Below are 27,152 nucleotides of genomic sequence, written 5' to 3'. Positions count from 1 at the left end.
AATAATATGCATATATTAGCAACTGGGACTGAGGGAGCAAAGGCAGCTTTACTATGGGCACCACCTTTCATCCAAGCTACTCAATACTGCCCCTGAAGCCATGAGAAGTTAACACTTTTTTGGTTACTACGTGATTCCATATATGTTATTTTCACCCTTGAATGAGTAGGTGTGTCCAAACTTTTGACTGGTACTCTATGTATGGAGCACAGTGTATTTACAGTTTTATTCACGTTTTCAAGTCCTGGTGACAAATAATGCAATCTGATTGTTGCAAAGGTTATAATGGACACTTATAATTTTTTTGAATGTTCCACTGATTATAATGAGCTTATGCTAAGCTATTTGCCAGCAATGTGTGGTGCCATGTTTGTTGACATTACACAATGCATTCTGGTTGTCACGTAAATGTCTGTCAGACAAAATATGTTATAATGAGGAGAAAGTTAAACGTCCAGAGGTGAATGAAGGGAAGTGAATGATCGTAGATGACACACCCTCTTCAACATGCAGTTAAATGTCCAGAGGTGAATGAAGGGAAGAGGATGATCGTAGACGACACACCCCCTTCAACATGCATACTGTAAACAGACCAAACTCCTCGTCTCCTCTTTGGTTGACGTGAAAAAATAAACATGGCAGCACGCACAAACTAGCATCGTCGGATTACTTTCGATTTCTAGGAAGTGTTTTACTCAATTATTTCGATCAATGCTGAGCTCACCCGTGATGTGATGAATTATAAATAGTAATTCCTATTAGCTAATTCATATTGTGGTTCCTGACAGCCGGGAGTTATCTAAATATGACCCTAGGACTAATGTAGCCTACATTTTCCGGTTTGGATGATAGTGTATGCTGTCMCTACTTCTGTGAATGTCTGAACATTGCAACCTGTCACGCCTGCTCCCGCCTCCCTTCTCTGGAGCTCAAGGGCGCCAGGCTGCCCTTCGTTACGCACACTTGTCACCATTCATTATGCACATCAGTGCTCATTGGACACACCTGGACTCCTTTACTTTGTTGATTGACCCTCTATATCTGTCTGTTCCTCAGTTTGTTCCCCGTGTCAGCATTTTTGTTGTTTTGTTTTCCCCTGTCCAGACGCTGTCTTGTATTCTGTTCCTGTCTGTGTTTCATTAAATGTTCACTCCCTGTACTTGCTTCTCGTCTCCAGCGTCGTTCCTCACACATCCCAAAATAAACTGGTCACATTCAGGACATTACTTTGTAAGGACTGTGTTTGTGCAAAATGTTTCTGTGAGAAAACAGTGTGGCTAGCTGGACGTTCGAAATAAGCGTTCTAATCACACGGGTTTGAGCGTACGCTGCAGGGACCACTGTAGAATGATCACTCCCATTTGTTGGTACATATGAAAAGATTATTAAGTCACTGTGTTGAACATACTAGTGAGCTGAATATAGCTGGTGCCATGGAGATGTACAGTAATGTAGTACATCATGTGCAAGAGTATTTATGTGTTTATTTATTTCGTTATACATTTGGCAGTGTTCAGAAAATTATCTGGCWACTATTTTTCATAGAAAATACAGCTTTAATTGATACAATTGGTGTGAGGCTGGTGACGGAGGCGTGTGTGTGCGTGCATTTGGGCGTGTTCATGTTTATGCCATACGTACGTGCTTATGKGCACAAACATGTATGGGAGAAAACAGCTCCCTTTTCTTCTTGGTTTAATATGCCAATAACATTTCCGTAAGAAAGACAGTCCTGGCTTTCGATTCACCTTTGCAATTATTTATTTTCAAATAGTCCTTCAGGGTAATGTTCCATTTTCTTATTTCACACCCCCTTTTCTCATAAATGAACCGTCATTGCCATAAATCACTGCAAACAGAGACTTGCACACACCGTGAAAGGTCCAAAGATTTATGTAACACATTCATGTTTTCCACTTCCTCATTTTAGTACTACTCTACTGGAGCCTGGCTAATAATAGTGACTATTAATATTTCCTGTTGCCTAGCAACCTGAGCAAGTAATAGCTTACGCTGGAAAAATAGATGACCGATAAGGGAAAAKATTCAATTCATTTATTATCTTTGGGGACAAGGGGAGCTTATTTCTCAGGCTGAGGCATAGAAAAGTAAGCTGAAATATCTTAAAGGAATTGAAGATGAGGTTATTTTCAATTTCATTCCATTAAGAAAGGATGTTTCATTTGACGTTTTTCCTATGATGTCAATTAACCTTAATTTCATGCCAATAAAAGCATAATAGACAGATTAAATTCATATTTCTGTCATAGGCTCTGCACAGTATTTGTGTTTTAGGAACGTACTGTATAAATAAGGCAGAATGTTAGGTTTTTGCAAAGTGCGGAAATGTAAAAAAATTAAGGTTCCCTTAGTATGAAGGCATACACTGATCATAATATGATCCTGAACATKATTTTGTGTCAATTGTTTTCTTCCATTGTAGCTGTACTTTTTTATTCAACAACAATGCCTCAAGGATACATTTCATATCAGTAATGATAACTATCTTACACTGTATGTAAACTCCCTTACAAATACAAGCTCAGCTGGAGCAATAGATATTGCTCATCTCCGGGGATGATGTTACTTGTTTTAGTACAACATTTAGCCTAAGGCTAAAGCTCAGTAAACTTCTTTCTGCTTAGGGATCCTCTTWTCCACCATGCATCTCATGGCATCCAATCATACAGCAAACGGTTAAAGGGATTGTTCAGAGAAATTACATTCTCTTAATGTTTGTTGTCTTACCTTGAAAGCATTCTTTTGGACAAGGAGTGATCTGCAATCCCCTTTCTTTTGTTTAACTAGCCACTATACTGTATATATACTGTAAATATCTACATATGTCMTTTTTTCCTGATCTATCCCTTTAAGGCATTACAGTATTGTGAGCAGTAGATCTGACCYTGACCATCAATAGCATTTTTAGAAATGCACGTTGCTATATTAGCCCACTTGTTCAGTTTTTGTTGTAGTTGTCTCAAATAGCACATCTTGTTTTTACCGAGAGTCAAGTATGTCACAAATATCTTAGATCTCTGATCACTGGTGGAGCACATGATCATAGTAATAACCTTGCCCTCTCCATCAGAACCCTCTTCTTTTTCCCTCAGAATTCATCTCATTTTTGACAGCCTCCTCCCTCTCAGTTCATTCTGACTGCTCTGAAGGCAGAAGTATTAGCTGCTAAATCACAGGATGACATGTGCAGTAGATGGAAAAATGGGCTTGAAGCKATGATGAGAAATAGTTTATATTTAGGTATTTAAAAGCTATGTTGATGTGATTGTTCATATGATATGTAGCTTGGACTTAGATATAAAAGTAGTGGTATGTTTTATGATGGTTCAAAGGAATTCATATTACWTCAAGATACTGTATGTTCATTCAGAATATTTAATTCATCGAGAGACTTGTAATCTAAGCCTGCCTTTCTACAATGCATTTGCATGTAGTAGCTAACACCAAACTGCCTTTATTGCTKATTACAATAATGACATATCATAAATGTGGTTAAACAGCTAGCAAGATAAGTTCCCATAACACGAGGGAATGGTTTGGATATGTTATCCTTGATTAGAAACYTACAGTGGCTTGCCATTGGTAAAGTCAGCGGCCCACCACTCATTTGGCTGATGGGTTTTCCAGAGGTTCAGACGGCGGTAGCCAACACTACTTATAGAGTATAGGCTATCGACATGGGTCCAATATCAGCTTATAGTGGTGTGCTCATAGCCTCATAGACATCATTGGTCCAATAGGTGCTTGCTGGCTAGATAATGTTTTATAAGATGGTTAGGTGTTTAGCCAAGTGTGATATCCCCCCCCCCCCATGCCCCCTGTTGTCTAAGGCCAGACAGACAGATCGTTTGGATGGGACATTGAACAATGCATAATTTCTCCAAGTTGGATGGAGCGCTCATTATGCCTGCATTTAAAAACCCTATCACAGCTAGCCCTCACTGTCAATGTTGRCTGCTCCCCCCAGTGTGCTACTGCGGGGGGGCTTCATGTTTGACAGGCCCCCAGATCCCCGAGCCTGGCTGGTCTGGCTCATTTTTGCGAGAGGGGAGWTGGGAGTGAGAATTGTCTCTTTGAAAAAGAGGAGGGAATTCCCTGGCAGGTGGTAATGAGGGTCGAGGAGGGGCACGAGCACGTTGCCGAGGAGAACGCCGGCACATTTAAATTTGGAAACTGAACGCCTGCCGATATCTCATTATAAGCGTAATGAGGGTGGTTTGGGGAAAAGCCCACCGCCAAAAAAGCTCAGCCAAATCTGCAAGTTCATGTAGCAAGATTTGTTCAATCTTGTTAAACATGTGGCGCTACATAGTTATTTTTTGGCAGGGTGCATCTGTTACTAGACCACAGGCTGGCCATATTCAAGACTCTCCCTGTTGTCTAGATACTGTCAATGTGGGTTATTGTTAGAATACAGTATGAATAGTGTCCAGTTTGCTTCCGAGTGCCGCAGCGGTCTAAGGCACTGCATCATAGTGCTGAGACGTCACTATAGCCGGCCCGTGACCGGGTGCCCCATAGGCCAGGGGCTTTCCTTGGCTCATCACGCTCTAGCGTCTCCTTGTGGCGGGCCAGGCAGTATTGTCCCGACCGTCACCTCTCCCGAGCCRGTTGGGGAGTTGCAGCGATTAGACAAGATCGTAACTACCAATTGAATATCTTGAAATTGAGGAGCGAAATGGAGAAAATAAATAAATACGAAATAAATCAAATAAATTAAGAATATGATTAGTGTCCAGTTGGCATTACTGTTGTGATGCAAAGCTAATGTTATCTTCAGACTGTTGAAGGCCATACTTGCTTAATCAATATAAAAAACTGTTGACTATGCTCCTATGCAATAATAACATATTAAAGGTATAGTTCACTCTTATTACAAAATTACTCATAACCCTGAAAGCAGTCTAGGAGACAAGGAGAAACAGCAATCACGCTTTGGGTGTGTGTGCAGGCCTGAGACACATCTCATACGATCTGCCTGCACTGTTGCCTTCAACTGGAATAGACGTGACATCTTGTTTGGCTTTCTATATAAATCACTTTCTTAGCTGCAGGTGGAATGTTTTTTGTTGTGGATGTTTCATTTGACAAAAAGATGGATGTCCATCAATGGTATTCTCTAGACAATATGTCTTCCTGAAAATAATAAATGTCAGGGCACTATGATTCGCTTTGAATAAAAACAAACATCTGATTAAAGAAAGTGTTTCATAAAAGTAAATCTTTGCTTTGAGAGGCTTATTATTCATGGATGAGAGTGAAGTAATGAAGAAGTGTATTAAAGGGTTGAACATAAAAAACAAATGAGCAATTATTGCAGCTCATGAATATCCATGCTGCTAATTCAAATAACCTTAGGCAACTGTTAAGACTAATGAATATTTAAAACAGCATGGTCATAGAGTTTTTGAACATTGCATTAGCTGACTTTCTAAGATGTACAAGAGTAAACAATTMAATCTGGAGAACTGCTTTTAATCATGATGAAAAAAGTTCTGCTGTTTCATGTTGCAGTGCATAATAGTTCCAGTACAGTAAAGTACTAATATTTTATCATGGAGAGAAGACGCACAACAAGGAAAAGAGTACTTACTATTTAGTATAACTAACATAAACCTCATACMTTTCTAATACCAATATCCAGAAATCTAGGGCAGAGGGAAAGCATCGATTTACCAGATTGGGACACACTCCAGACAGACAAAACATGTTGCTTTTCTACGCTAGTCTGAAGAGGGGAACCTGCTTACAGTACACATCGACAGTGGGACAAATGGCCCATTTGCCCACTTAAAAGGGGCTCGCTATTTCCTTTGAAGGATCAGCATGGCGWGCTCGTCCTCGATCGCTAGGGCGACACAAATTAAACCTAGCACACAGCGAARCTGTGGGGGATAATGTCCCATTATCAGAGTCATTTGTTTCAATTAAATGCTTTGTGATTCTACAATAGCAGCCGCGGCCCCGTGCACGAGGAAGCCATTACTCTCACCCAGGGAGCGACTGTGGTTCGGGCTAAGAGTCAGTTCTCAGGATTAGGCCCTTACTACCTACTTTCACCAGCAGTAGCGTTCGCTTAACACAGCTGCTTTAGGCCTGCAAGCAAGAGAGGGTGTAGCACACATATGCCTACAATACAACCAGTGACACTTTATTTGAAGGGACTTCATAACACATTCATAACCCATACATAACATTATCATTAGCAGTACATGAGCATTTCTTTATCCCAACAACCGCAAGTTAATATTTACCTTATGTCTCAGTAACGTCACTTGTCCTGCACATCCTTTGGGGCGAAGAAGTGAAGATTATAGAMCTAGAATAACGAGAGAGAATAACAGGCCTGAACTCTGAGCCACAGAACCGGTTGCTCATTTTCCTGTTTTAACCAAAGAACACTGAGACAGACTGAAATGTTATTCTTAGATACACTGTCTTACAATATATTTTTTTATTATAATTTGATTTATATCTCGCTATGTGTTTCTCTTTCTTTTGTGAAATCGTGTTTGAAAGGGATCCAAATGTTTGGTGTGGTGCTACACTAGTGAAGTGACTTTGACACCCCTTTATCATCTAGTCTTTTCGTATGAGACAATGCACGTCAGCGGCCAAACAAAGCCTGTTGCTCTGACAATACCCCACCCCCTCCTCACAATTAGCATATAGTACCTATGGCAACCAGCTGCCATCATAATAGCCTGTCTCGTTATGTTTGGGCACCATCGCTGTACCATCTCATGGCTCAGCAGGAAACGCAGAGCGAAAGAGGCTAGGTCTTACTGGCTGAGCATGTTGCATAAGGTGTGCACATGGAGGAGATTATGGTTGTGACTAAGCTCACTGATGCTCTTCTCAGGAAAATACTGCTTTTTTTGTTGAACATAACCCTTGACTTGAATTAATGGGTTACGGCAGAAGCTCAAATCAGCTTGGCTTTCTGRATCAGCAGGGAGTAGCAAGCAGTTAGCTCCTACTGTACATGGGTATATGTCAAGCCTTGTTTAGTAGGGAAACCATTGCTGATTTCTAAGGACCTCCTGATTACCTCCTGAGTCTTTCTAAACCACAATGCATAGCTTCAGTCTTTACATATATTGTCTATCAATTTAAAAGTAGTTACATTTTAACTGAAGGCTAGTTACASTACAGTGCATTCGGAAAGTATTCAGACCCCTTGACTTTTTCAGTCTTTTATTTTTACAGTCTTGTTAAAAAATMGATTTTAAAAAATCTCATCAATCTACACACAATACCCCATAATGATGAAGCAAAAACGTTTTTTTTWMACATTTTTGCAAATGTATAAAATAAAAAAAACTGAAATAACACATTTACTTAATTAAGTATTCAGACCATTTACACAATACTTTGTTGAAGCATCTTTGGCAGCGATTTTTGTCTTGAGTCTTCTTGCGTATGACGCTACAAGCTTGGTACACCTGTATTTGGGGAGTTTCCCCCATTGTTCTCTGCAGATCCTCTCAAGCTCTGTCAGGTTGGATGGGGAGCGTGGCTGCACAGCTATTTTCAGGTCCCTCCAGAGATGTTCYACCAGGGTCTTGCTGTGCCACTCAAGGGCATTCAGAGACTTGTCCCGAAGCCACTCCTGCGTTGTCTTGGCTGTGTGTTAAGGGTCATTGGAAGGTGAACCTTTGCCCCAGTCTGAGGTCCTGAGTGCTCTGGAGCAGGTTTTCATCAAGGATCTTTCTGTACTTTGCTCCGTTCATCTTCCCCTCGATCGTGACTAGTCTCCCAGTCCGCTGCCGCTGAAAAACATCCCCACAGCATGATGCTGCCACCACCATGCTTCACCGTAGGGATGGTGCCAGGTTTACTCCAGACATGACGCTTGGCATTCAGGCCAAATAGTTCAATCTTGGTTTCATCAGACCAAAACATTTAGTTTCTCATGGTCTGAGAGTCCTTTAGGTGCCGTTTGGAAAACTCCAAGCAAGCTGTCATGTGTGTTTTACTGAGGAGTGGCTTCCATCTGGCCACTCGATAAAGGCCTGATTGCTGGCATGCTGCAGAGATGGTTGTCCTTCTGGAAGGTTCTCCCATCTCCACAGAGGAACTCTGGAACTCTGTCAGAGTGACCATTGGGTTCTTGGTCATCTCCCTGACAAAGGCCTTTCTCCCCCGATTGCTCAGTTTGGCCGGGCAGCCAGCTCTAGGAAGAGTCTGTGCCTCAACACAATCCTGTCTCGGAGCTCTATGGACAATTCTTCGACCTCATGACTTGGTTTTTGCTCTGACATGCACTGTCAACTGTTGGACTTTATATAGACAGGTGTGTGCCTTTCCAAATCATGTCCAATCAATTTAATTTACCACAGGTGGACTCCAACCAAGTTGTAGAAACATCTCAAGGATGATCAATGGAAACAGTATGCACCTCAGCTCAATTTCGAAGTCTCATAGCAAAGGGTCTGAATACTTATGTAAATACAGTATTTCTGTTTTTAACCTTTTAATACAGTTGCAAATATTTCAAAAATTCKGTTTTAGCTTTGTCATTATGGGGTATTGTGAGAAAAATATATAATTTAATCAGTTTCAGAATAAGGCTGTAACGTAACAAAATGTGGGAAAAGTCAAGGGATCTGAATACTTTCCGAATGCACTGTATGTACTGTAAGTGTAGTTACCCATCCCCATTTAGCAAAGTGGCAGGTTTAGCCTGTTGAAATTACATATTGTGCCTTTAAAGTGGTAAGGCACTCTCCGGATATGTAATCTCAAAATGCAGTAGAATGCTCTGCGGAGTACTTTCCTTTTTCTCTCTCCAATAGAACATAAAAGTTCCCCTACGAGTATAACTGCAGTTAGAGTGCAGTATAACTGCAGTTACAGTGCAGTATAACTGCAGTTATTCTGCAATTACTGCATCCAAAATACCACAGTCGACTGCAGTCACTGTACTTTTACGGCAATCTTTTTTTGTAAGGGTTGATTGATATATGAACAGGTTGTGGCCCTGTGATGACTCTGTTGCCTGACTTTCCGTTGCCGGCCATCTCTCCTGCTGGTCTGATGTTTACAGAGAAACATAGCAAACGGCAAATAAAGGGTTTGAATTGTTCCCTCAGGCTGTTGCTATGGAAATAACCCAGCCGTGGTAGACCATTCATGTTTGACTAATTGTTTTTCTCTTCTTGTATTGCCACTCAGTCTGCAAAGCCCCATTCAGAGGACCATGTCAGATAAAACAAAGAAAAGATAAATATAATATTTTTCTCAGGTTGTTTTTGTTGTTGGGGGGACTGAATACCATTTTGAGTTGAAAACAAGAATTATTCCCCCCACCCCCTTCAAATTGCACGGTTGCGTCTACAGCAACCCACTGGGGCCAATTAGAACGCTAGCGAAGCCAGGAAGTGTGTGGCAGATGCTTTGCCACTCTTTATAAAGAGCCGACCTGCAGGGGCCTCTCCAACATCTCGTTAGCGAAGTGTTAACGTAATTAGTTTTCACTTAGGACTGTTTTCGCCACATTACCAAATACGAGTCCTCAACTTTAGCAATTTGTGCTGATTAGTTAGGTCCACCGCTGGGCGAGGCATTAGAAATATGAGACCCACCACCTGGATTCAGTCCTATGTAGCAAAATTTGAAATCGTGTTTTTTACATTGGATAGAAGTGGAGACTCAGAGATAGAAAACGGTATGTCGTACACTGCAGTTGAGGAAKAATGGGAAAATAATTCTGGTTTGAAAGTTAATAAACTTGTAACCCCACTTTGAGAAAATATCCCTTGAATGTTTTGGTCCACCTACTGGAGAGCTCTTCTTTGTCTGCACCCATTCAGCATTGTTCACACCCTCWTAAGTCTTAGCCCCACCCATCTCTTTAAGGATTCATATGTGAGGCCATGTGCTAAACAGAATGAGTAGTGTAGTAAACAACCAAAGATTTTAAGACTAAGAGTGACAAAAGTAGTAGRCTACAATATGGAAAAACTCCAGGTAAAAATACACTTTATCTAGTCCTTGGCCTATATCCTAATCTTTGGTGCAGGTCATGTTGTTATTCACATTACCGTCTCTGGTAAACACACACTATATAAAATACAATCAAAGTGTATTTGTCACATCCACAGGATACAGAATGTGTACAGTGAAATGGTTAATTGCATAGTAGCAATATCAAAACCAGGAAGTCTCCAGGTAAAAATATTTAATAAATATTTACSAAGACACACTTGTCTAAATTGATGGGRCATGTGAAAGAAATGCTATGATCCACCCCCAGACACAACTGGGTAACTTGATAGGTCATGTAATCATCTGGCGAAGTGTGTAGCTAGCTAGCTAAACAATGAACCAGGATAATCCCAACTCATACTACTACCAATACAAACATTGTCATAGCTGCAGCATGAATCTGCCGGTTGCTAAAGCTAACCAACTAGGTTCAATGTTATCTAGCTAACATTAGGCTATAACTAGCAATTATCCTGGCAAATTGATTTCTGATTAGAATAATATTACTTCACATATAGTACATGTAATGTTAGCTAGCGAGCCAGCAAGCTAACGTTCGCTTGCTAGCTAACAGTGCACTTTAACTTGCAAATGAAAATGACTTTCTGATCAAATTAGAAATGTATAATATCTGAAAATGTAGCTAGACTCTTACCCGTGTACATGGATGAACGCTTCACGGCAGACTGGATCCATTTAACTCTGTTTTGTTTGTAGCTACATGTTTGGCCAGCATTGTGTCAGGTCACTCCGGTTCACACTGACCGTAGCGTGTGCAGAAAGTAGCCCATCACAACTCATTCCAACAAATGTGTCMATAGCGCCTGCTAAATTCAGGGTATCAATGTTGTTGAGAAAAGTAGCYAACTTTTGTAGTTCTCGATGGCTAACYTTATATCTTTCAAAAACACTTCGGTAGAAAGGACTATTAACACAAACTTAGCAGCTCAAGTTATAGACAGAAGCARGCTACATGGTAGACCAATCCATACTTATGTCCAGCCTATCCATTATGTCAGACAATCATGGCTAGCAGGAAGGTTCCTGGCTTTTTCCGTGGCTAATCCAACTAGGCTCGTAATTTGCACATTTTATTCGTATTTGCAGATGGAATACACTTTTGTTATTGAGGCACATGAGAGTTCACATGTTCCAGAAGGCATTTCGGCCCAAAAATGCATTTAGATTTTTTTTTTTAAGACGTTCAAATGCCTCCCCTGTGAAGTGCGACATACGCCCAGCTTCCTGGAACGGGTCACATGTCTCCTTAATATTGACAGTAGTGCCATTGTGCATACTATAATAATATGCACGCCATTTAGAAGATGCTTTTATCCATAGCGACTTATATTGACAGCATATATTTTCATATTGGTGGCCCCATTGGGAATTGAACCCACAATGTTCACCTTGCTAGTGCTATGCTCCTACCAACTGAGCCACACAGGACCAATCACTCATCAATTGAGATTTGGTTCATTTTTACCTGTTCAATTATCATCTTCATGGGAGGTTGCTGGTCGATGTTATGTCCGGTTTGCAAGTTAAGTCTGTATACTGTATGTTTGAGGAAAAACAATGTAAATATTTTTTCATAAATCATCAAGAGTTCTGAGGTTTTCAATTGCGGGATGTCTGCCTTGGTTGCAATTTCCTGAGCCAATACCATAACATGTGCATTTACACTTCCTCTTCATAATTGTGTGGGCTGAACAGTATTTCCATTTGATTTGTGTGGTTCTCTGGACATATGCCTGGATATACTCAGGGTTATGATGCTCAGTCAGACGTATTACTTACAGATGGACAGTGTGACAAGAGTTGAAATGGTTTCCAGATGTGTGTGGTTTATAGTTTAAGCATAAACGTCAGTCTCTTGTTGGTATAGGTAGGGCTGGGAGGTTTTCCTTGTGACCATGTGACTTGACTAGGAAAAACTCCGGACCTTATCTATAACCAGCAATAACTAGATAATGTAGAGTTGTAGAACGCACCTTGGGAGCATCTGGATTTGATGTGTATATTCCTCTGTAAATTTAAACACATTGCGATCCGTCACCACAGAAAAGCAATYCCCATTTGGCTATTCATGGACCAACAAAGGCTTGGTCAACAGCTGCATTAAGCACTCCTCTTATGTTCGGGTCTATTTTCCARAGACTTGAAGGCTTTGGTTACTGCTCTTACTTTTCTTGCTAGAACAGGTCACAGATTMTAGTTTTCCCCTCCCCAATCTTTAGTTGATGTTCGAGGATTTGTATTTAATTTGCTGCGCTATGCTTGTACCGCTCAACCAGTCTTGCCGGCTGCATCGTATAGCTCCCACTTGCATCAAGTACCTCACTGACTCCACTCACTCCAAAAAGCAATAGATCTTATTCGTCAGCTCTGTACGCTGCCCGTGGCGTGTATACATTCCCACCCATTTGAAATCGATACGCAGCACTTGGGAATTGTTTCAGGGATAACCTTACCCTTTTGGGTTTCATTTTGCTTTTCATTTTATGTGTAAATATAGGTATGTGCTGGAGCCTCTGATTAAACAACCCCTCCCTTCCTCCCCAYCTCTCTCTCTCTCACTTGCTCTATCTATCTGTCTCTCTCCCTCCCCCCTCTCTCTTACCCCTCTCTCTCCTGTTTTGATAGTGATGCAGGTATCAGGCTGTCAAATCTAATCTCATCTTCTCTGTGCAGTGCTGTCCATTCAGAATTACTGCAACCACTCCCCCCTCTTCCCCACCCCCCTCTCCCTCTTCTCCTCTCTCCCTCTTCAAATTTCTGACAACAGCCATGCTGATTGTATGGGCCTGGGCCTGACACTTTCAAATCCAGTTCTTGACTTGCAAACTGAAAATCTATTACCGCCTATGTACCATTTTGTTATATGTTTATAGTAAAGTGCAATAAGCAATTGGTGACCGTGCAGTGTAGTGGTTGGAGTGTGGCCATTACTATTTAGATCTGTAAACAAGACTGGATATATCTTCAGGTTCAGTTAATTTGAAAGACCATCTTGCTTTATGCCTTCAGTAAGCATCTTTTACTSTACTGACACTTGAATGTATAGACTACCCAGCTTAACAAATGCTACTCCTCCATTCCAATTCATCAGTATTCTATTCCATCTCAGTCAACGTTCCAATGAAGTGTAATTTCTTGTCTATCTAGTGTAGCCAACTATCATTCTGAATACAGAGGTAAAATGAGAGAATTTCCTTTTTTTCTCTAGCAGTTCGCTTGTTTTGCCGCGCTTTCAATTTATAAATATAAATGATTTTTCCTGGAGATTATTTTGCTTTTCAGTTTGTCATTCCATTAGCTCTCCTCCAATTTATTCACACTTCACATCAAAGGCAGAGGGGAACAGATGTCATTTCAAACGCTTTTTTTTGCCTCATTGCATAAATGTGAGAGATGATTGTTTTTTTATGAAACCACACACTCATGGAGAATTTTTTAAACTATCCAAACCAGTCTGCTGTTGAAAGGAAGAAAGAGAGAGAGAGAGAGAGAGAAGAGAGAGAAGAGAGAGAGAGAGAGAGAGAGAGAGAGAGATGAGAGAAGAGAGAGAGAGAGAGAGAGAGAGAGAGAGAGAGAGAAGAGAGAGAGAGAGAGAGAGAGAGAGAGAGAGAGAGAGGAGAGAGAGAGAGAGAGAGAGAGAGAGAGAGAGAGAGAGAGAGAGAGAGAGAGAGAGAGAGAGAATGGGTGCATTTTCACTTTGAATAGGGGAATCTTCTTTCATTTCAATTCCACATCACATCCAAAGTTATATTCAAGTGACCCCTTTTCTTATACCCAAACATTCGGGAGCCTCCGATTCTGATGAGCTAATTTCATGCTGTTTGGAAGATGTTGTTTCGGCTTCAAATGGTTTCTTAAACAATGACATTTCAAAGGCAATCATTTCTGTTTAGAAAGCAAAGTTAAAAGCAAGACAACCCCAGCTCTTAATCCCATGATAAGTATGCATGATGATTGTATGAAATTGGAATGCTTTTAAACATCCTGGAGTTGCCGTTTGATKGTTGCTAGTCAAGTGATCATTCAGAACTCTTTCACATGGTTTGTGTCCCTGATTGCCTGTTAAAATGAGAGCAGTATGGATTAATGTTTTTTTTTTTACGGAGCATTTTCAAAGTACTTTTATTTAGTCAAATCTAACATTGACATGGCATTTGGAGATAAATGGATTGTATAGACTAATCATGTGACGGTGACCATGCCACCTGAAAAAAGCCCTGAAAATGGTCCCAATTGAGTCATGAGACATTCTGAATGCATCTTCCATTCCATCTTTGTCTTTTCTCCCCAATTTCAATCTTTTCTCYTGGCTGCAATTCCCCAATGGGTTCAGTAGGCAAAGGTCGAGTCATGCGTCCTCCGAAATATGACCCACCAAACCGCACTTCTTAACACCCGCCAGCTTAACCTGGAAGCCAGCCCGCACCAATGTGTCGGAGGAAACACCGTTCACCTGACGACCGAAGTCAGCCTGCAAGCGCCCGGCCCACCACAAGGTGTTGCTAGAGTGCGATGAGCCAAGTAAAGCCTCCCCGGCCAAACCCGGACAACACATGGCCAGTTGTTCGCTGCCCTATGGGAATCCCGATCACTTCCGGTTATGATACAACCCAGGTCTGTAGTGACACCTCTYGTACCACGATGCAGTGSCTTAGACCACTGCGCCACTCGGGAGGCCTCATTCCGTCTTTCAATCATCTACTGTAATTAATCATTATATATTCAGTCATTATGTAGGCTATCAAATGTGATTATTTTTCTTTATGTTCCCCAGGACTCAGGTTGCGGTGATCTTAATGGCACATCAAGTCGCAGTCACTTCTCCCTTCCATCCTCCATTAGCTACAGCCTCTTTCCACTAAATGTTTGAATTGCTTCCCTCTCCTCAAATGGTTGATGGGCTCTACTCACTTCAGGAGGAATGCAATTTCCATAAACAATCACACCGAGGCTACGTTGACCTGGATTTGACTTCTTCGAAGCTTTATGTGCCAAATGACAGATGTTTTCATATGCATTTGATTCACGTCAATGTCAAATATATGCACAAAAGCTGTACTTTACTGTGGAAAATATAGTATGATGGCCATTTATCATCATTCTTAAATAACCCAGCACATAGTCCTTGAAATAAATTGTGATGTGCTTTTATTTATCCAACAAATTACTATTTAGAGCTGCAGTTTGGAATGTGTCTACTCAAATCCTTTAGATAATCTCATCCCGGGAATATATTTTTATTGATTCAATTCTCAATCTGGCCCACATAGTATCATAGCCACCTAATCATCCCAAACMTTCAATTGCCTTGCTCATCCTCTCTCCTCTCCCAAAAATTAAATACATTAAAAACAACAAACACACACAAAGTCGAGTATAAYACAGCATGTAGAGCGAATGAGTATTATAAAACAACATTTCATTGTGATAAGGTACTGCCTAGTGTCCTCCTCCAGACCACGGTACTCTGCCAAGTTTCTCTCCKTCAGAGGGTGTCCTAAAATGTTCACCATACTTTAGGGAGGTAGAGATACTGGGCTGGGGTGAGCGTGTCCTAAAATGTGCTCCGTACGGGCGGCAGCTTTCTGTCAGCCTCCATTCTCCCTCATCCTCAGCCAAATTGATTTGTTTTCTTTCTCTTCTCAGAAGAAGGGGCTGTTGCTTTTCTCAGAACCCTCCTTTTCTGGTCCGCTCGTGTGTTTTTGTTTGTGGAGGAAATCGAGTAGTCCTGTTCCATCCATGTCGTATTTGTCAATAATAAAACAGTGTTGCTCTCTTTCCTTGTCGAGGGTTTTCCCTACAAGAGGTGATCTTACCTGTCTCTCCACTGTCTCGATGGTGATACCATTGTGAGGACGTCGGTTCTATAGTTCAGTTTCTTCCAGTAGTGTTGACCTTTCACATTTACAGCACCCCCCTTTCTACATAGACAACAACAACATAAATCGAGCTTCCACAGACTAACCATAGAATTACAATAGGTGGAACCAACAACCGATTTCATTGAGATCCTTATTTGTTGGGAAAATGTTATGTCCATTGTTGCTTACAATCCTCCCTCTCCCTTTCTCCCTCTTTCCTTCCTCCTCTCCTTCTTTCCCTCCATCACTCCTTTTCTCTCTCCCTTCCAGATAGGGGAGAAGCGGCCATCCTCGGAGATGATGAAGCCCAAGCCCAAACCGCAGAAGAAGAAGAAGAAAAAGGACCCCAACGAGCCGTCGAAGCCCGTGTCGGCCTACGCCCTCTTCTTCAGGGACACCCAGGCGGCCATCAAGGGCTCAAACCCCAACGCCACGTTRGGGGATGTGTCCAAGCTAGTGGCCTCCATGTGGGACAGCCTGGGGGAGGAGGCAAAACAGGTGCACACACACAAACACACACACACTCATACACAGGTGTGTCTGCACAAATGCGCGCGCACGATCACACACACACAACCCACCAAAACACCACACACACACACACACACACACACACACACACACACACACACACACACACACACACACACACACACACACACACACACACACACACACACACACACACACACACACAACACACACACACACACACACACACACAACAACACACACACACACACACACACACACACATTGCTGAGTTACCAGTAGATGGAGCAAGTGCACTAGCAGACATTCCAAGCCATTATACATAGTAATTACCAGAGCACAGAGCACAGTGCACAGAGATAGAACTCACCTTAATGAGCTAGTTCTGCTCTTTCTAAAGATAATCTATCCGTTCATCCCCAGAGTCCCTTGGCTCTCATTAAAATTATTTTATTTTCTACATTTAATTAGAGCCAAAGAGAAGAGCCTCCATGTGTAGCAGCAACTGTAGAAAAGTCATTTGACAGAAAAACCTGGCCAATGTCGATAAACACCCACTGTTTATTTAGCAATGGAGTACCCCCTTCAAACAGTCCTGATAACAGCTGATACAGAGCAGAGCCAATCTTGTTATAATCTAGAATGGAATATTATGTTTCCCCTATATTGTACTGTATTTTAGGGCAGGGCGCTAAAATACCTGAAGTGGCATCCACAGCTGTTGTTGTCACCTGGATTTTCAATTGAAAGCAGTTGGAGCTCAATTTGATTTAGTAGGATACAAAGATCAGAGAAAGAGGGATGGGGGGAGGGGTTGGATAAAGGCAGGGGAAAGTGAAATCTTGGCCACTGCTTTAATGCATCCTTCCTTCTTCCCTCCCTTTCTTGAAGTAATCACTGATCTGACATGGATCAGGGATCTGTCTGGATGATGAAAGGTAAATAGTGGAACCTTTGTTTTCACCAATCCAGTCACGTTAGATCAACGATTACTCCAAGGAAAGGAGGAAGAAAGGAAGCATTCCRTTCCTCCTGTCACCAATCCTGCGGTTTAAGGTATAGGGCAGCCGTACAGTGTTTTGTGTTCAGTCAGTGTACAGTACTGTGTAAAGTATAGGACAGTACAGTGTTCTTGTTTACAGTGTACAGTACAGTGTAAGGAATAAGACATTATGTTGGTCTTGTCTACAGTGTACAGTACAGTATATATGAGGTATATGAGCACAGGCAGTCTGTTGTACTGTACTGGAGCCGCTATGTTCTCAGCTCTTCTTCTGTGATGAATTGCACTTTTMACAGCCGAGAATGTGACGTTCTCATTTCCGGACATTTTTATTTATTTCTGTTGCCTGGCATTTTGAAACTGCCCAGAATACAGAATGATAAAAAATATGTCCTTGGATTTGCCTCAAGAACATSTATCTGTCTCTGTCTCTGTCTCTGTAGGACAATAAGCTGTATTGTTCATCTTCATCTCCACCCAACAGTCTCAATAGCAAATTGCAAAATTAAGATTTTACCTTTCACCATGCATTTGGTCTCGTCTGTCTTTAATATTATAGTTATTTTGTAAAAATACAAAAATAATTCTAGCTATCAGGGAGGTATGACGAATTAACCAATAGCCAAATATTCTAGGTAGAACTGAAGACCACATTTCTGACCAAAAGTAATTTCCATAAACGTCCAGTGATGCTATCCATTGCCCATTGTAATCCCATCCATAAGTATCCATCCTAGATCTTCAGAGCACCAGTTGTTATGAATATTGTTATGGATGAAACTGCAACACTCATGTCCTGAATGGTGTCATGAATGATTTACGTATACTCAAGTGAAGGGTTACGGGCCGTATGTAGCCCAGCGGCTAAGGAGTTGGACCTGTAACCGAAAGGGGGCTGGTTTGAATCCCAGGACGGACTCTGGAAAAAAGGCGGGAATTGATGTGGCAACTGGAGGGCTACTAGGTTCACATCCTGAAGACATTCCCTTACCGTTGGGCCCTTGAGCAAAGCCTTTAACATGCTCTTCYTCCAGGGGCGCTGCACTGTAGCTTAACCCTGTGCTTGTCTCAGTAAAGCAGAAGACATTTCTGTTGTGTGCTGTAACATGCACAATAAGTTTGTATTGTATTTTTAATAGTTGCGCACTACAACATTGCATATGTATTGCTACTTWCAAGTTTGAATGTAAAGGCCACAAATTGGAATACCTTTAAGTAACACATTGCAATCAGACCCATCTAAAATACATMACAATGAACATCTCATTCCAAAATTATCAAATAAAATAAAAMCAAAGTTTATTTGTCACGTGCGCCGAATACAACAGGTGTAGTAGACCTTACAGTGAAATGCTTACTTACAAGCCCTAACCAACAGTGATATTTTTAAGTAAAAAATAGGTATTAGGTAAACAATAGATAAGTAAAGAAATAAAAAATAAAAAATGGTAAAATGACAGTGAAAATAACAGTAGCGAGGCTATATACAGGMGGTACGGGTACAGAGTCAATGTGCGGGGGCACTGGTCAGTCGGGCTAATTTAGGTAATATGTACATGTAGGTATAGTTAAAGTGACTATGCATAGACGATAAACAGGGAGTAGCAGCAGCGTAAAAGAGGGGTTGGCGGGTGAGAGGTGGCGGGACACAACGCAAATAGTCCGGGTAGCCAATGTGCTGGGGCACCGGTTAGTCAGGCTAATTGTGGTAATATGTACATGAATGTATCGTAAAAGTGACTATGCATCGATGATAAACAGAGAGTAGCAGCAGCGTCAAAGAGGGACACAATGCAAATACTCCGGGTAGCCATTTGATTATCTGTTCAGTAGTCTTATGGCTRGGGGGTAAAAGCCGTTGAGAAGCTTTTGGTCCTAGACTTGGTACCCCTTGCCATGCGGTAGCAGTCTTTGACCATTTTTAAAACCTTCCTCTGACACCGTCTGGTGTAGAGGTCCTGGATGGCAGGCAGCTTAGCCCCAGTGATGTACTGGGCCGTACACACTACCCTCTGTAGTGCCCTGCGGTCGGAGGCCGAGCAGTTGCTGTACCAGGAAGTGATGCAACCAMTCAGGATGCTCTCGATGTTGCATCTGTAGAACCTTTTGAGGATCTGAGGACCCATACCAATTATTTTCWGTCTCCTGAGGGGGAATAGGTTTTGTTGTGCCCTCTTCATGACTGTCTTGGTGTGTTTGGACCATTCTAGTTTGTTGGTGATGTGGACACCAAGGAACTTGAAGCTTTCAACCTGCTCCACTACAGCCCCGTCGATGAGAATGGGGGTGTGCTCAGTCCTCCTTTTCCTGTAGTCCACAATCATCTCCTTTGTCTTGATTACGTTGAGGGAGAGGTTGTTATTCTGGCACCACCCGACCAGGTCTCTGACCTCCTCCCTATAGGCTGTCTCGTCYTTGTCGGTGATCAGGCCTACCACTGTGTCCTCTGCAAACTTAATGATGGTGTTGGAATCGTGCCTGGRCATGCAGTCGTGGGTGAACAGGGAGTACAGGAGGGGACTGAGCARGCACCCCTGAGGATCAGCGTGGCAGATGTGTGGCTAACCTACCCTCACCACCTGGGGGCAGCCCATCAGTAAGTCCAGGATCTAGTTGCAGAGYCAGGTGTTTAGTCCCAGGATCCTTCGCTTATTGATGAGCTTTGAGGTTACTATGGTGTTGATGTCAATGAATAGCATTCTCACGTAGGTGTTCCTTTTGTCCAGGTGGGAAAGGGCAGTGTGGAGTGCAATAGAGATTGCATCATCTGTGYATCTGTTTGAGTGGTATGTAAATTGGAGTGGGTCTAGGGTTTCTGGGATAATGGTGTTAATGTGAGCCATGACCAGACTTTCAAAGCACTTCATGGCTACGGACGTGTGTGCCACGGGTCTGTAGTCATTTAGGCAGGTTACCTTAGTGTTCTTGGGCACAGGGACATGTTGAAAATGTCAGTGAAGACACCTGCCAGTTGGTCAGCACATGCCCGGAGCACACGTCCTGGTAATCTGTCTGGCCCAGCGGCCTTGTGAATGTTGACCTGTTTAAAGGTCTTACTCACTTTGGCTACGGAGAGCATAATCGCACAGTCGTCCGAACAGCTGATGATCTCGTACATGACTCAGTATTGCTTGCCTCGAAGCGAGCATAGAAGTGATTTATCCCATCTGGCAGYCTCGTGTCACTGGGCAGCTTGCGGCTGTGCTTCTCTTTGTAGTCTGTAATGATTTGCAAGCCCTGCCACATCTGYCGAGCATCGGAGCCGGTGTAGTARGATTCAATCTTAGTCCTGTATTGGCACTTTGCCTGTTTGATGGTTCGTCGGAGGGCATAGCAGGATTTCTTGTAAGCTTCCGGGTCCCGCACCTTGAAGGCGGCAGCTCTAACCTTTAGCTCAGTGCGAATGTTGCCTGTAATCCATGGCTTCTYGTTGGGGTATGTACAGTCACTGTGGGGACGKCGCCCTCGATGCARTTGGTCAGATTTGCCAAATGGAGGGTGAGGGAGGTCTCTGTGTGTGGAGTAAAGGTGATCTAGAATTGTTTTCCCTCTGGTTGCACATTTAACATGCTGATAGAAATGAGGTAAAACTGATTTAAGTTTCCCTGCATTAAAGTCCCCGGCCACTAGGAGGGCCTCCTCTGGGTGAGTGGTTTCCTGTTTGCTTATTTACTTATACASCTGACTGAGTGCGGTCTTAGTGCCAGCATCCGTCTGTGGTGYTAAATAAACAGCCACGYAAAATATAGAMGAAACCRCTCTTGGCAAATAGTGTGGTCTACAGCTTATCATGAGATACTCTACTTCAGGTGAGCAAAATCTAGAGACTTCCTTCGATTTCGTGCACCAGCTGTTGTTTACAAATATACACAGACCGCCCCCCCTCGTCTTACCGGAGTGTGCTGTTCTATCTAGCCGGTGCAGCGTATATCCCGCCAGCTGAATGTTAACCATGTCGTCATTCAGCCACGATTCGGTGAAACATAAGATATTACAGTTTTTGATGTCCCATTGGTAGGATATTCGTGGTCATACCTCGTCTAATTTACAGTCCAATGATTGTACGTTGGTAATTAATACTGATGGTAAGTGCAGATTTCCCACTCGCCATTGGCGGAACCTTACAAGGCACCCCGCCCTGTTTCCTTTATGCCTGCGTCGCTTTCTCTTGCCAATGACGGGGATTTTGGCCTTGTTGGGTGTCTGAAGTACATCCTGCTTGTTGAAGAAAAAAGCTTTGTCTAATCCGAGGTGAGTGATCGCTATCCTGATATCCAGAAGCTCTTTTTTGCCGTAAGATACGATGGCAGAAACATTATGTACAAAATAAGTTACAAATAACCGAAAACCCCCCACATAATAGCACAATTGGTTAGGCGCCCGTATAAAACGGCTGCCATTTCTTCCGGTGCCATCTTTGCTTTATGGGGATTAATATGGATTGATCTCCCCTATGCTGCTGTAACAGACTCCACTCTTCTGAGAAGGCTTTCTACTAGATGTTGGAAAATTGCTGCGTGGACTTGCTTCCATTCAGCCACAAGAGCATTAGTGTGGTTGGGCACTGATGTTGYGCGATTAGGCCTGGCTCGCAGTCGGTGTTCCATTTCATCCCCCAGGTGTTCTATGGGGTTGAGGTCAGGGCTCTGTGCAGGCCAGTCAAGTTCTTCCACATCGACAAACCATCTGTATGGACCTCGCTTTGTGCACGGGGCATTGTTATGCGGAAACAGGAAATGGCCTTCCACAGACTGTTGCCACAAAGTTGGAAGCACAGAATTGTCTAGAATGTCATTGGAACTAAGGGGACTAGCCCAAACCATAAAATCAGCCCCAGACCATTATTCCTCCTCCACCAAACTTTCTAGTTGGCAGTTTCTACTGGTCATTGGCTGGTTGTATTAGTGCTAGCTAGGTACCAAGCTAAAGCTAGCTATCCCAGAAGTTGCGGTCAAACAAATTATGCTTTATTACCAACGCGGTATTGTAAACACATCGTTCGTGGCCGGTGTTTGCTTGTTTGCAGACTTTTGTACAGCTTTGACAGTGCTACTGTATCTTTTTAGACACGCCAAGACCCAAACGGCGTTCCATAGTATGTATGTCGTGAAGCTAATAGCAGTGACGCTAATACTGTGTAAATCTGGTAAATAGCGCACTTGGTAGTGTGTACCGGTGCTCGACCAGTCGGCGAAAGCCAACATCACCCACGACAGAGAATGGTTGATTGTCAAGGGGAATGAATTCCATTATCTTGGCTTTAATGGATTTCACCTTTGAGTTGTCTGGCTGAAATGTTCTTACTCTTTTAAATGACTGCTCGACTTGTTGACTGCTCCATCCACACAGCAGACATTGTGGGCTAGGTTAGGAATGCTGTGTTGCGCGTGTAGCGCAACATTTTACGTGGCGTCATTACGTCATGTACCTACGTTATATATGTATGCACGGGTGCTTTGATATCGGTTTTTAACATCGGCGTTAAACTAGACGTCGGGCCGATACCCATGTTGGCATTTTTAGCTAATATCGGCCGATTCCAATATGTTCATCGATATATCATGCATTCCTAGCTGTAACGTAACAAAATGTGGAAAAGTCAAGGGGTCTGAATACTGTTTGTATTTATATCCATTTTAGAATCAACTGTCAATTAGGGAAAAGAAAATTCAACTCATTTTAGAATAAGGCTGTAACTAGTGATGCACCAAATGTGACATTTTTTGGCCGATACCGATATCCGATATTTTCCTTGACAAAAAACAGATACAGATAACGATATTTAAATTTTTAGCAGGCTTTTATGCATTCTAGTACAGTGTAAATAGTTAGCAACACACCGAATGAACGTAGCGGTTTAAGGCACTGCTTCAGTGCAAGAGGGTCATACATCTGGTTCGAAATCCAGGCTGTATCACAATCGGCCATGATTGGGAGTCCGCATAGGGCGGTGCCATGGCCAGCGTCGTCTGGGCGTCATTGTAACATAAGAATTTGTTCTTAATTAAACTGACTTGCTAGTTAAATAAGGTTTACCACACACACACACACACAACACCACACACACACACACACACACACACACACACAACACACACACACACACACAACACACACACACACACCACACACACACAACACACACACACACACACACCAAGTTATTTGTTGGCATTACGTAATGTCACCCATATTCCTCACTTACTTGCTGTGCTGTTTCGTTGTTCATCTTGTTCAGTGTTTCTCTCTCTCACGCAGGATTCTATGGACACGCCATTTGGGTATTGCGTGTCAAATAACACAATTTGTGACGTGTCGCAAATAAGCTTGTTGAACATGTCAGGACCTGATATGACTGTCGTACAATAATAATTTAATCGGCGTTCATGGTACAGTTTTTTACGTAGTTATTACACATTGATTCACACTATCATCGTATTTCATATGTCACATGAATTCATCGTACGTATGCTTAATGATGCTGGTAAAGTTGTCTCGCACACGCTACAGTGCTGGTCCATAAAAAGCTAGTAGCTCATGGGATGCAAACAATGTTTTTCCAAAAACATAGCAAAATGACATAATCTGTTTCAGTAGCTAATAGTTAGTAGCTAACTTATATCATCTAATAAACCCTAAATTATAAGACAGTTTTATAATTATTAATAGTGGTCGTACCCAATTATGTGAATTCTTCTATTTTGATGGCAAACTGCAAATTCACTATTGTGCCTAATCCTTAATTGTGGCTAGCTTCACAATCACGTCGAGCTCACATAGCCAGAATGAAAGCCTAGCTGGCTGCTTATAAACGTTAAGCTTTTGGGCAACAGGGTTAAGTAGCTGGCTAGCTATTTAATTTTCATGCAATTGAAGTTCAATTTCAATAAGGCGAACAGCAAGTGGCAACGCAAGAATAATATTACTGCAAAAAGAATTCCCCCCCCCCTTAAAAATTCCCAAAAATTGCTAAGAATAATGAAAAATGACTATTGTCGGAACTAGAAGCACAAGCATTTCGCTACACTCGCATTAACATCTGCTAACCATGTGTATGTGACTAATAAAATTTGATTTGATTTGATTTGATTTGAAGTTGGAAGCACAGAATTGTCTAGAATGTCATTGTATGCTGTAGCGTTAAGATTTCCCTTCATTGGAACTAAGGGGCCAAGCCCAAACCATAAAATCAGCCCCAGACCATTATTCCTCCTCCACCAAACTTTCTAGTTGGCACTATGCAATGGGGCAGGTAGCGTTCTCCTGGCATCCTCCAAACCCAGATTCATACGACGGACTGCCAGATGGTGAAGCGTGATTCATCACAACACTGCTCCTGAATCCAGTGGCAGCGAGCTTTACAACGCTCCAGCTGACGCTTGGCATTGTACATTGTTATCTTAGGCTTGTGTGCAGCTGCTCGGCCATGGAAACCCATTTCATGAAGCTTCTGATGAACAGTTCTTCTGCTGACGTTGCTTCCAGAGTCAATTTTGAACTCGGTAGTAAATGATGCAACCGAGGACAGACGATTTTTATGCGAACTGACTTGTTGGATAGGTGGCATCCTATGACGGTGCCACTTTGAATGTCACTGAGCTCTTCAGAACGGGCCATTCTACTACCAATGCTTGTCTATGAAGATTGCATTGCTGTTTTCTCGATGTTATACAACGGGTGTGGCTGAAGTAGCCGAATCCACTAATTTGAAGGGATGTCCATATACTTTTGGCTGTGATGTGTATCTATACACACTGAGTGTACAAAACATTAGGAACACCTTCCTAACGTTTTTTGCCTTGCCCATTCACCATCTGAATGGCACACATACACAATCCATGTCTCAATTGTCTCAAGGCTTAAAAATCCTTCTTTAACCTGTCTCCTCCCCTTCATCTGCACTGATTGACATGGATTTAATAAGTGACATCAATGAAGGATAATAGCTTTCACCTCGATTCACCTGGTCAGTCTATGTTATTGAAAGAGCAGGTGTTCTTAATGTTTTATGCAATCAGTGTACATGCCAATGTACTGTGCATCTGGAAAGTATTCAGACCCTTTGACTTTTTCCACATTTTGTTACGTTACAGCCTTTTTCTAAAATGGATTGAAACTGTTTTTTCCCCTCATCAATCTACACATAATACCCATATAATGACAAAACAAAAACAGGTTCTAAGAAATGTTAGCAAATGTATAAAAAAGAAAAGAAATATTAGTCAGACCCTTTACTCAGTACTTTGTTGAAGTACCTTTGGCAGCGATTACAGCCTCGAGACTTCTTGGATATGACGCTACAAGCTTGGCACACCTGTATTTGGGGAGTTTCACCCATTCTTCTCTACAAATCCTCTCAAACTCTGTCAGGTTGGATGGGGAGCGTAGCTGCACAGCTATTTTCAGGTCTCTCCAGAGATGTTCGATGGAGTTCAAGTCCAGGCTCTGGCTGGGCCACTCAAGGACATCCAGAGACTTGTCTCGAAGCCACTCCTGCGTTGTCTTGGCTGTGTGCTTAGGGTCGTTTTCCTGTTGGAAGGTGAACCTTTGCCCCAGTCTGAGGTCCTGAGCGCTCTGGAGCAGATTTTCATCAAGGATCTCCCTGTACTTTGTTCCGTTCATCTTTCCCTCGATCCTGACTAGTCTCATAGTCCCTGCAGCTGAAAAACATCCCCACAGCATGATGCTGCTACCGCCATGCTTCACCGTAGGGATGGTGCCAGGTTTCCTCCAGACATGACACTTGGCATTCAGGCCAAAAAGTTATATCTTGGTTTCATCAGACCAGAGAATCTTGATTCTCATAGTTTGAGTCATTTAGGTGCCTTTTGGCAAACTCCAAGCGGGCTGTCATATGCCTTATACTGGGGAGTGGCTTCCAACTCTACCAGAAAGGCCTGATCAGTGGAGTGCTGCAGAGATGGTTGTCCTTCTGGAAGGTTCTTCCATCTCCACAACAGAACTCTGGAGCTCTGTCAGAGTGACCATTGGGTTCTTGGTCACCTTCCTGACCAAGGCCCTTCTCCCCCGATTGCTCAGTTTGGCCGTGCGGTCAGCTGTAGGAAGAGTATTGGTGGTTCCAAATATCTTCCATTTAAGAATGATGGTTCTTGGGGACATTCAATGCAGAAATGTTTTGGTACCCTTTCCCAGATCTGTGGCTCAACACAATCCTGTCTCAGAGCTCTATGGACAATTCCTTCGATCTCATGCCTTGGTTTTTGCTCTGACATGCACTGTCAACTGTGGGACCTTATATAGACAGGTGTGTGCCTTTCCAAATCATGTCTAATCAATTGTAGAAACATCTCAAATGATCAATGGAAAGAGGATGCACATGAGCTCAATTTCAGTCTCATGGCAATAGGTCTGAATACTTATGTAAATAAGGTATTAGAGTTTTTTATTCTTAATACATTTGCAAATATTTCCAAAAATGTGTTTTTGCTTTGTCATGATGGGGTATTGTGTTTAGATTGATGAGGGGGAAAAGAAAATTCAATCCATTTTAGAATAAGGCTGTAACTAGTGATGCACCAATGTGACATTTTTGGCCGATAACGATATCCGATATTTTCCTTGACAAAAAACAGATACAGATAACCGATATTTAAAATTTTAGCAGGCTTTTATGCATTCTAGTACAGTTAAATAGTTAGCACACACACGCAATGACGTAGCGGTTTAAGGCACTGCATCTCAGTGCAAGAGGCGTCACTACAGTCCCTGGTTCGAATCCAGGCTGTATCACATCCGGCCATGAT

At 42.3% G+C, this 27,152-nt stretch overlaps 1 protein-coding gene across 2 annotated transcripts in view; it reads left to right on the top strand.

Annotated features, from left to right (window-relative positions):
* Nucleotides 1-27,152, top strand: part of LOC111977000 (TOX high mobility group box family member 2-like) — a 154,012-nt gene that overhangs the window by 103,374 nt on the left and 23,486 nt on the right. For both annotated transcript variants that reach the window (XM_024006232.1, XM_024006231.1), the window contains one exon: nucleotides 16,164-16,391. In XM_024006232.1, the coding sequence (XP_023862000.1) occupies nucleotides 16,164-16,391 (228 nt within the window). The remainder of the gene's footprint in view (nucleotides 1-16,163; nucleotides 16,392-27,152) is intronic.

This window comes from Salvelinus sp. IW2-2015, linkage group LG17 (assembly GCF_002910315.2).
Source record: "Salvelinus sp. IW2-2015 linkage group LG17, ASM291031v2, whole genome shotgun sequence".
NCBI lineage: Eukaryota > Metazoa > Chordata > Actinopteri > Salmoniformes > Salmonidae > Salvelinus > Salvelinus sp. IW2-2015.
This window is presented reverse-complemented; position numbering and strand designations above follow the sequence as displayed.